A 12314-nucleotide genomic window follows, 5' to 3' on the forward strand; every position below is an offset into this window, starting at 1 on the left:
CACACTTTGTTATCTTGGATTCTCCAGCATCTGCAGTTCCCATTATCTCTGAAATTCCTCATCCCTGGAACAATTCTCAGGAATCTTTTCTGATCCCTCTGGAATGCCTGTAATTGACATCCTTCCCAGAACTGGATGAAATGCTCCAGCTGAGGCTGAACAAATGGCTTAAACAAGCTTGATCCAAGACCCCTTGGTACTGAACACTGTGCCCCATTATTAACGTCTCAGATGCTACATGCCTTATTAACTACTCCCTCAAAACGGGCCTGACACCTTTAACACAGACACCTTCCTGCACCCTCCTCAGAATTTTACCTTTCCTTTGATGATAAAAATATTAGAGTTGGAGCAGGGGGTAGGGGTTTCTATCCATTCATGGAATGTGGGCATCGCTGGCTGGGCTAGGCCAACATTTACAGCACATCCCTAATTGCCCCAGAGGGCAGTTAAGAGTCAACCATATTGCTGCGGTTATGGAATTCCTGCATGTGCCATGGCAGGATTTAGAGCCAGGACCCCGGAACATTACCTGGGTCTCTGAATTAATTGTCTACCAGAATACCATTAGGCCATTGATTCTCCAGCATGTGGGTGTCACTGTCTAGTCAAGCAATTTATTGCCCATCACTAACTGTCCTTGAGAAGGTGATAAGTGAGCTTTCTTCTTGAACCATTGCAGTCCACGGGCGATAGGTCCCACACATAGCACTATTGGGAAGGGAGTTTCAGGATCTTGACTCAGGAACACAGAAGGAGCAGCAATACAGTTCCCAATCAGAATGGTATGTGACTTGGATGGGAATTTACAGACAGTGGAACATCTGTTCTTGTACATCTGAGCACTTGATGTTCCTTGAGATAGAGTTTGTGGGTTTGGAAGTTGCTGTCAAAACAGCCTTAATGAATTACTTCTGATGGTGCGGCCTAGGCCAGAGGTTTAAATTGAGTGGTTTCTAGACTGAGTAATCAGGAAAACCAAATGCAGTCAAGAACTCCAGAAGTTTCAACTTTTCATACTTGCTTGGTCCATAACGGGAACAGGACTAGGCCGTATGGTCCCTCAAGTCTGTTGAGCCAAATAGACCTTAGCTGATCTACCTCAAATCTCCACATCCATTAGTATCTAATAACCTACAGTTCTGTGGGAGTGGACAGCCTCAAAGATGCATAACCTTGAGAGAAGAAATGTCTCCTCATCTAAGTTAACAATGACTGACTCCAATTACAATCATAGCATCACACAGCACAGAAACAAAGCCCTTTGGCCCAACTCGTTTATGCTGACCAGATTTCCTAAACTGAACGAGTCCCATTTGCCTGTATTTGGTCCATATTCCTGTAAATCTCTCCTATCCATGTACCTGTCCCAATGTCTTTTAACTGAACCTACCTTGAGCACATCCTCTGACAACTTGTTCCATTTGCACACCACCCTCTGTGTAAAACAATTTGCCCCTCAGCTCCTTTTTAAACCTTTCCCCTCTCACCTTAAAGCTATGCCCTCTAGTTTTGGACTCACCTAGCCTGGGGAAAAGTCCTTGGCTATTTACCCTATCTATGCTCCTTATGATTTTATAAACCCCTATCTGGTCACCCCAGCTCACGGCCCCCAGCCCCCACCATCCACCCCCACCCAACCCCAGCCTCTCAAACTACAGGCAGAAAAGTCCCAGCCTTTCCTCATAACTCAAACCTTCCAGTCTCAGAAAGACCCTTTCCAGTTTATTAACATCCTTCCTATAAAACAGGGAAAACAGAATTCATAGAAGAATATCACAGAATCCCTGCAGTGTGGAAGCTGCCCATTTGGCCCATCAAGTCTGCACTGACCCACCAAAGAACGTCCCAGCCAGACCCAACCCACCCCACTCTATTCCTGTTACCCTGCATCCACCATACATGCAGGGATGGTAAAACTTAGTAACAGCCTCAATTCGCCTTTTCCCATGGCTAATGCACATGGCCTACACACCCCTGGATAGTGCAGTCAATTTCCCATGGCCAATCCACCTAACCTGCACATCTTTGGACCGTGGGAGGAAACCCACGCAGACACAGGGAGAATGTGCAAACTCCACACAGACAGTCGCCCGAGGATGGAAATGAATCCGGGTTCCTGGCCTGAGAGGCAGCAGCGCTAACCATTGAGCTACCGTGCCACAGTACTCCAAATGGGGCCTTACCCAATATTTTTTACAGCTGTACAGGACCTCCCAACTCCTGTGCTCAATGCTCTGAATGATGAAGGCATGCGTGCCCAATGCCTTCTTCATCATCCAGTCAACCATTTAATAAAGGTGCCAATAATCAGCCTTAGACCCAATATGTAGTCCTTATAGTTTGATTTAGGCAGTTGGACATCTTTCAGGCTTCCTCTAGGAACCAGTCACTGAGGTCCTGGAATTAACCCCGTCATGCTGAAATAACTTTTTGGAGGCCAGCACCCCATCACCAAACATCCTTTATTTACAAATACCCAGGCTTTGACAATGGCACTGCATCTCATCGAGTCACGCATTCCAGGCATTCAATATACCTAACATTCACCGTTTTATGCCAGCCAGGCATCCCTGATTGGGCCAGATTAACAGTCCGAATCAGCGAACTCATTTTCAACAAGTCCAGCTGGCTGACCTCATGACAATCACTACACATGCCTGTCTTCAGATCAATTTATATTCCAAACTTGCCCAGGGATGTGAGAATAAACTGAGTTAACAACATCAATCCAGATTTGGAGGAAAGAACATAGAACATAGAACATGACAGCACAGTACAGGCCATTCGGCCCTCAATGTTGTGCCGACCTATCATACCGATCTCAAGCCCATCTAACCTACACTATTCCATGTACATTCATATGCTTATCCAATGACGACTTAAATGTACTTAAAGTTGGCAAATCTACTACTATTGCAGGCAAAGCGTTCCATTCCCTTACTACTCTCTCAGTAAAGAAACTACCTCTGACATCTGTCCTATATCTTTCACCCCTCAATTTAAAGCTATGCCCCCTCGTGCTCGCCGTCACCATCCTAGGAAAAAGGCTCTCCCTATCCACGCTATCTAACCCTCTGATTATTTTATATGTTTCAATTAAGTCACCACTCAACCTTCTTCTCTCTAACAAAAACAACCTCAAGTCCCTCAGCCTTTCCTCATAAGACCTTCCCTCCACGCCAGGCAACATCCTAGTAAATCTCCTCTGCACCCTTTCCAAAGCTTCCACATCCTTCTTATAATGCGGTGATCAGAACTGTACACAATACTCCCAAGTGCGGCCGCACCAGAGTTTTGTACAGCTTCACCATAACCTCTTGGTTCTGGAACTCGATCCCTCTATTATTAAAAGCTAAAACACTGTATGCCTTCTTAACAGCCCTGTCAACCTGGGTGGAAACTTTCAAGGATCTGTGTACATGGACACTGAGATCTCTCTGCTCATCTACACTGCTAAGAATCTTACCATTAGCCCAGTACTTTGCATTCCAGTTACTCCTACCAAAGTGCATCACCTCACACTTGTCTGCATTAAACTCCATTTGCCACCTCTCAGCCCAGCTCTGCAGCTTAGCTATGTCTCTCTGCAACCTACAGCATCCTTCGTCACTATCCACAACTCCACCGACCTTAGTGTCGTCTGCAAATTTACTAACCCATCATTCTACGCCCTCATCCATGTCATTTATAAAAATGACAAACAGCAGTGGACCCAACACCGACCCTTGCGGTACACCACTAGTAACTGGTCTCCAGGATGAACATTTCCCATCAACTACCGCCCTCTGTCTTCTTTCAACAAGCCAATTTCCGATCCAAACTGCTATATCTCCCACAATTCCATTCCTCCGCATTTTGTGCAATAGCCTATTTTGGGGAACCTTATCAAACGCCTTGCTGAAATCCATATATACCACATCAACCAGTTTACTCTCATCGACCTGTTTGGTCACCTTCTCAAAGAACTCAGTAAGGTTTGTCAGGCACGGCCTTCCCTTCACAAAACCGTGCTGACTATCCCTAATCAATTTATTCTTTTCAAGATGATTATAAATCCTATCCCTTCTAACCTTTTCCAACACTTTACCAACAACTGAGGTAAGGCTCACTGGTCTATAATTACCAGGGTTGTCTCTACTCCCCTTATTGAACAGGGGAACCACATTTGCTATCCTCCAGTCGTCTGGCACTATTCCTGTAGACAATGACGAGTTAAAGATCAATGCCAAAGGCTCGGCAATCTCCTCCCTGGTTTCCCAGAGGATCCTAGGATAAATCCCATCGGGCCCAGGGGACTTATCTATCTTCACCCTCTTTCGGATTTCTAATACCTCTTCCTTGTGAACCTCAATCCCACCTAGTCTAGTAGCTTGTATCTCAGTATTCTCCTCGACAACACTGTCGTTTTCTAGATTGAATACTGTTGAAAAATATTCATTTAGCGCTTCCCCTATCTCATCTGACTCCACACACAACTTACCACTACTATCCTTGATTGGCCCTAATCTTACTTTTGTCATTCTTTTATTCCTTAAATACCTATAGAAAGCCTTAGGGTATACCCTGATCCTATCCATAAACAACTTCTCATGTCTCCTCCTGGCTCTTCTGAGCTCTCTCTTTAGGTCTTTCCTGGCTACCTCGTAGCCCTCAAGCGCCCTAACTGAGCCTTCACATCTCATCCTAACATAAGCCACCTTTTTCCTCTTGACCAGAGATTCCACCTCCTTTGTAAGCCACGGCTCTCGCACTCTACAGCTTCCTCCCTGCCTGACAGGTACATACTTATCTAGGACACACAGGAGCTTTTCCTTGAATAAGCTCCACATTTCTAATGTGCCCATTCCCTGCAGTTTCCTTCCCCATCCTATGCTCCCTAAATCTTGCCTAATCTCATCGTAATTGCCTTTCCCCCAGCTATAACTCTTGCCCAGTGGTATACACCTATCCCTTTCCATCACTAAAGTAAACATAACAGAATTGTGATCGCTATCACCAAAGTGCTCACCTACTTCCAAATCTAACACCTGGCCAGGCTCATTACCCAATACCAAATCTAATGTGGCTTCGCCCCTTGTTGGCCTATCTACATACTGTGTCAGGAAGCCCTCCTGCACACACTGGACAAAAACTGACCCATCTATAGTACTCAAACTATAGTGTTCCCAGTCAATATTTGGAAAGTTGAAGTCCCCCATGACAACTACCCCGTCTCTCTCACTCCTATCGAGAATCATCTTTGCTATCCTTTCCTCTACATCTCTGGAACTATTCGGAGGCCTGTAGAAAACTCCCAACAGGGTGACCTCTCCTTTCCTGTTTCTAACCTCAGCCGACGAGTCCCCAAACATCCTTTCTGCAACTGTAATACTGTCCTTGACCAACAATGCCACACCTCCCCCTCTTTTACCATCTTCTCTGTTCTTACTGAAACATCTAAATCTCGGAACCTGCAACAACCATTCCTGTCCCTGCTCTATCCATGTCTCCGAAATGGCTACAACATCGAAGTCCCAGGTACTAACCCATGCTGCAAGTTCACCCACCTTATTCCGGATGCTCCTGGCGTTGAAGTAGACACACTTCAAACCAACGTCTTGCTTGCCGGTGCCATCTTGCATCCCTGAAACTTTATTTCGGACCACCCTACTCTCAACCTTTTCTATACTCGAACTACAAAGCTTCATCCTCCACATTGATCACTTTGCTTTGATACAGTGTCATACTGAACAGCAATGGCCTAGTGGTATTATCACTAGTCTACTAATCCAAAAACTCAGCTAATATTCTGGGGATCTGAATTCAATAAAGAATATGGAATTAAGGGTCTAATGATGGCCATGAATCCACTGTTGGACAAACCCATCTGATTACCTAATACCCTTCAGGGAAGGATACTGCCATCCTTGCTTGGTCTGGGCTACACGTGACTCCAGACCCACAGTTATGTGGTTAACTCTTAATTGCCCTCTGGGCAATAAATGCTCACCTAGACAGAGACGCCCACATCCTGTGAGTAAATACAAAAAAAGGTCAATAAATGCATCATCAACGCAAAAACACATTCCGGTGTCAACGACCTTTGCAAAACCACACTGGTGCAGGCATTCAAACCATGGAAAATATTTAAAATCAGCGTGTTTGAAATAAGGAAATTGACCAGCAAACTCATTTTGAAAAGCACTTACTATAAACTCCTGCTTAGCAATCGTGACGTACAGATCGCTTTGGGACTTGTCTTCAGGGCAAATATCCAACTTCCCACTGAAAGGTGAAACAGTCATGGTCCGTCCAGTGGGTAGGATCGGAAGTCTATTTGTTAATCCACCATCAATCCACGTCTAACAACAAAAAACAGCAAGGTTTTAGATTGAGATACCTGTTCAGGAGGTCAGAGTGAATAAGGCATCACCAATAAATCCTTCAGTCGACACAGTAATAAAACTGTTAACACACTGGGTTTTTCATTCAAGAACCACTTATCCTGTTCCCGTCACCATACTGAAATTCTCCCCATCTTATTTATGACATCAACATTTAGAACCAGAGTGTTACTTTACCACGGTGTTCATTTATTCATCAGCATTCACGAATACTGGACATCCGAATGCGCTTTACCATCACTGAAGTACCTTTTAAACTGTAACAACAATAATACGATTTCATTGAACACTGCGATGTGGAAAACACAGCAAAACCACAACACAGGAAACAGACTCTTCAGTCCAACTTATCCATGCCTACCAGATTTTCTAACTTAATCCTGTCCCAATTGCGGGCATTTGGCCCATATCCCTCTGAACCCTTCCTAGTCGTATACTCACCCAGATCCTTTTAAATGGCATACACACGCCATCCTCCGCATAATAAATTTGCAGTGTAGGTCCCTCTTAGAGCTTTCCCCTCTTACCTCAAACCATTTGAGTACAGCAAGGCTCCACCTTCAGCGGTGAGATATTAACCAGATAAAGAACAAAGGAAAAACCTGGCAAATCAGGCGGGATGTGTGGAGAGATACAGAGTTAATGTTTCCGGTCCATGGTCTAATGAAAGGCCATCTCCAGATGCTGTCTGATCTTCTGAGATTCTCCGGCTCTCTTTGTTATAATTCCAAATTTCCAGCATCCACAGTATTTTGATTTTGTATCGGTCAATAACCGGGTAACTTGTTTTTACGATAACATGGGAAATATGTATTGGTCAAGACATCACCACTTCTATGATACAGCATTATGCAATCTTTTGAATGCACTGAAGAGGGAAAACCACGCCTCAACTTAGATTTCCTTTGAAAAGGCAGCACATCTGACAATGCTCCACTGGAGTGTTAGCCCATGCATACTGTTCCATTTTCTGCAGGACAATATAGGACTCTCTGATTCTGAAACAGGATGCACCCACTGATTCCCAACAGCAACAGAAAATACAGGTCAGGCAGGGGATGAGAGAATTGGATTGAAAAACCAAACATTGGTTTGCCAGTGCAGGTCAAACAAACGTCAAATTATGCGCAGAAATAGGCTATTTGACTTCTTGAATCCAAAGTCACACTCAGGATAGACAAAGAGGGTGATGGTTGCTGGGGATCAGTTATCTCAGCCTCAGGACATCTCTGCAAGAGTTCCTCGGGGGAAGCTCAGCTGTCTACAGCTGTTTTACCAATTACTTCCCCTCCATCATAAAGTCAGAGGTGGGGTTGTTCACCATCGATTGCACAGCACTCAGCACCATCCACAATTCCTCAAACACCAAAGCAGTCCATGTTCAAATACAGCAGATCCAGGACTAGTTCCAGAATTGCACTGGTAAGTGGTAAACAATGTGGCATCTCAAGCCACAGAAGTTCCAGGCAATGGCCATCTCCGACATGACAGAACGTAACCAGGCCGAGTTCTATCAATGAGATATTATTAAAGTGAGCTCCATCACTGAGGCAGTACAATACCAAGCTCCGTCACTGAGCCAGTACAATACCGAGCTCCATCACTGAGCCAGTACAATACCGAGCTCCGTCGCTGAGCCAGTACAATACCGAGCTTCGTCGCTGAGCCAGTACAATACCGAGCTCCGTCGCTGAGCCAGTACAATACCGAGCTCCGTCGCTGAGCCAGTACAATACCGAGCTCCGTCGCTGAGCCAGTACAATACCGAGCTCCGTCGCTGAGCCAGTACAATACCGAGCTCCGTCGCTGAACCAGTACAATACCGAGCTCCGTCGCAGAGCCAGTACAATACCGAGCTCCGTCGCTGAACCAGTACAATACCGAGCTCCGTCACTGAACCAGTACAATACCGAGCTCCGTCACTGAGGGCTTCATCACTGAGCCAGTACAATAACGAGCTCCATCACTGAACCAGTACAATACTAAGCTCTGTCACTGAACCAGTACAACACCAAGCTCCGTCACTGAACCAGTACAACACCAAGCTCCGTTACTGAGTCAGTACAGTACTGAGCTCCATCGCTGAGCCAGTACAATATCAAGCTCCATCACTGAACCAGTACAATACCGAGCTCCATCACTGAACCAGTACAATACCAAGCTCTGTCACTGAGCCAGTACAATACTGAGCTCCATCACTGAGCCAGTACAACACCCAAATCCATTACGTAATTAATTTCAGCCAATATTATACACCTATCTATCAACAGAACACAGCTCTCAACCACCCCCAAATTTCTTCTTCAGCTTAGCCAGTGTCTCATGATTGGGAATTATGAGTCTAATAGGTGGGGAATTGGTGGGGCGTTTCCTGCAGACTTGGCCATATGTGGGGCTGGTACTGGTTGATGATTGGACAGAAGGCTTGTTTGTGAGATTTGTGCACTCCCTCTGATGTATCAACTTTGCCTCTGCAAGTTTATCACTATGTTTCTCAATGCGTTTGCTACCTTTTTTTGGATAAGCCTTTCCCTATAGTTGTCAGTCCCAAACCAGGGTTTCCCTGATTACGGAGGGATGAATGAGTGTTCAAGGACTGATTTATGATAATCCTTTTCACAGCATTTTCACAATTTCCTTTTCCATTCTCATTGCAATCCCTCAATTCACTGCTGCCAATTGAGAAACAGAAAATAGATGTAGGTATAGGCCATTCAGCCCTTCGATTCTTCGTCACCATTCCACATGATCATAGCTGATAAGCAATTTCAGTATGTTATTCTCGCTTTGTCTCCATACCCGTTAATCCCTTTTGCCACAAGGGCCACGCCCAGCTCCCTCTTGAATATATCTAAGGGGAGAAAATCCCACAGGTTGACAACACTCTGCATGAAGAAATTCTTTCTCATTTCAGTTCTGAAGAGCTTACCCATTATTCCCAGACTGTGAATCTAATTCTGGATTCCTACAATATCAGCAACATTGTTCCCACATTTAGCCTGTCCAATCCCATCAGGATTTTATATGTTTCTCTGAGATCCCTCCTCATTCTTCTAAATTAGTACAAGTCCATTCAATCCAGTCTTTCTTCACATGTTGGTTCTACTATCCCAAAAAGCAATCTGGTGTACCCTCACAGGACTCCCTCAACAGCAAGAATGTCCTTCCTCAGACAAGGAGTTCAAACCTGCACACAATTCTCCAAGGTATGTTGTCAGCAAGACATCCTTACTCCGGTACTCAAATCCCCTCGCTATGAAGGCCAGCATGCCATTCGCTTTCCTCACCGCCTACTGCACCAGCATGCCAACCTTCAGCAACTACTCTACCATGATACCCAAGTCTTGTTGCACCTCACCTTTTCCTAAACAGCTACCATTCAGATAATAATCTGCCTTCTTGTTTCTGCCACCAAAGTGGATAACCTCACACACAGAGTACTCCATGGCTAGGAAAGGGTGCAAACGTATATCAGCCTTTGTCAGACTGCTCCTGTTGCAAACTGCTCATTGCAGGATCATGCTGCTCTGTGTTGCCAATTAATTACCAGATCCTGACTGTCTAACCTCACCATAAATTCAGTGAACAACTGTAACACAATCTGAGCTACAAAAATTCTATAATTCTGTAATAATATTGGAAGTAAAAAAGAAAAAAAGAACTAAACATGAATCTGAAACAGTTAATTATCTGAAACTTTACATTAACGCAATTGTACGGTAGCAAGAGCTGGAGGCAGCAACTCACAAAGTTTCCTAAAGACATTTCTACTCGTGTTTTTATTGGGCTTCAGTTATCTGTCTAATGCTTGCTAATGTATTTTAATAATATTCCACTGTATACTCATTCCTGCACGACAGTTTACTTTCCACTAAAGAGGCTTGATATCATTGTGAATAAACTTTGTATACTGAACGTAGACAGTAAATAGCTATTTTTGGCCTCAGAACTGCAGTTGGTGATTACTAATCTACAACCTGAGGCATGTTCCATGACTTGGGGGCAGTTATTGGTTCCAGGCTTTCATCATTCTCTTCACTCAGCCAATTTATTTTTTTCCGTTACAAAACTTGTGTAATCTGCATCAACGATTTGTCAGATTCAACGTAGTTCCACGCCAACAGCTCCAATGAGTTAACAATACCATATCACTCCAGCTCCTGAACGCTGCCTGTTATGACCACATCTCACCGCATTTCGTCATTCTTTCATCACTCCCCAGGACAGAATTCACAAATATTTTTTTTTAATTGCCTCATTGGCTCAGCTTTTCAGAGTTTTCAGCTCAGATCACAGCTCCCGGCACCCTCCTGCCAAGTGCCATCAGTTCCTTGTCTCTCTACAACATATGTACAAGATCCTTCTCCTCATCTTTACACCCTCACCTAAGCTGTGAATAAATCCAGCCACTTGTCAAATTTACCTGATTACCCTCCTGCAAGGCAACTTGGGACAACAGAGGGGATATTTCAATGCAAGTTGAGCAGGTACTTTGGAATTGTTTTCCCATTAGAGTGTCGGTTTCAAATAAGCTGCATAACTGCAAGTTCAAAAGTAGTCTGCAACATTTCAAATGTGTTGCATGTATACTTCCAGCACCCCAGCTGATGGTACAGAAGCCTGGTGTGTCTCCATCTGCTCAATCGTTGTCAGAGGCAACAAATATCTGATGGTGGCACAGTAGTTTTGACTAGGTTCCCATCACAACAAATCACAATTGCAGAACTGAACAGTGACGGCACATTAACCATCTACTGCGACCTGCATGGCACATTGTTCATGTCATGCACTTCTTTTTGTAAACTAGGGCGATGGAAATTTTGTCTAGCAAACTTTTTATTAACCAACACCAATAGGACCAGAAGGGTGCCAGTTGATCAAGAGGTCCATATAAACAAGGTAAAAACTAAGTAACAGAAATGTAATGCTGGGGGTGTACGCATCATTAATATACTTTACAGCATAAATCACTTGAATAATACTGTCACTTTGCTATAAATTAAGGTTTCCAGCAGAAAGCTTTCTCATTCACCCCCTCAACTGGCTACTTGGTATTTGAGGCATATAATTTTTACCGGTTTATCAAGAGTGCCAGTTCATAAGATGTCAGTTAAAACAAAGTTTGCTGTAACAATATATTTGGATATAGGCTTTTAGTGAGACGGAGGGTAGTGTTGTTGGTCGATGTGCTGCTCTGTTAGTTAATGCAGGCTCAGAGGAGTACCATGAATGCAAACAGTGAAATAATGACTGGGGAAGATAACACAGAAAATGTGTGTGTACAGCCCAATTCACAAGTTCATGACCAGAAGTGATGACAAACATGAGTAAATTGATAAATACATGAATAGGACATGTTTGGAGGGATATGGGTCAAGCGCAGGCAAGTGGGACTAATTTAGTTTGGGATTAAGGTTGGTGTGGACTGTTCGGACTGAAGGGGCTGTTTCTGTGCTCTATGGCTCTCACCCTTCCCCATTATTTGGGATTTGAAAGCACAAATAAGGAGAAACTGTCACTGGCTGTGGTGTCAGTAACCAGAGGATAAGATTTCAGATCATTAGTAAAAGTCCTAGAGGTGAAATGAAGAGAATATTTTTATACAGCAAGTTAGAATTTAGAAGCCAGAGTAAGCAATCTGGCCTCTTCAGACTGTTCCATCATTCAATAAGATCCTGGCTGCCTGGAAGAAGAATTGTTAGCAACATTCAAAAGAGAATTCAATAAGTATTTGAAAGGGGAAAATTTACAAGGCGAAGAACAAAAACAAAGTTGCTAGAAAAGCTCAGCGGGTCTGGCAGCATCTGTGAAGGAGAAAACAGAGTTAGCGTTTCAGGTCTGGTGACCCTTCCTCAGAACCCACTTGTAAGAGCAGTCAGGGCCTTGGGTTGACAAGTCATGAAAACAACTGTGCTTCTGACAATGCAG

At 44.1% G+C, this 12314-nt stretch overlaps 1 protein-coding gene across 4 annotated transcripts in view; it reads right to left on the bottom strand.

The window, feature by feature from the left end:
- The window catches only part of pnpla4 (patatin-like phospholipase domain containing 4), a 109752-nt gene that overhangs the window by 65004 nt on the left and 32434 nt on the right, over window positions 1-12314 (bottom strand). For all 4 annotated transcript variants that reach the window (XM_059646826.1, XM_059646827.1, XM_059646825.1 and 1 more), the window contains exon 7: window positions 6192-6344. In XM_059646826.1, coding sequence (XP_059502809.1) covers window positions 6192-6344 — 153 coding nt within the window. The remainder of the gene's footprint in view (window positions 1-6191; window positions 6345-12314) is intronic.

Source organism: Stegostoma tigrinum, chromosome 6 (assembly GCF_030684315.1).
Source record: "Stegostoma tigrinum isolate sSteTig4 chromosome 6, sSteTig4.hap1, whole genome shotgun sequence".
NCBI classification, from domain to species: Eukaryota; Metazoa; Chordata; class Chondrichthyes; order Orectolobiformes; family Stegostomatidae; genus Stegostoma; species Stegostoma tigrinum.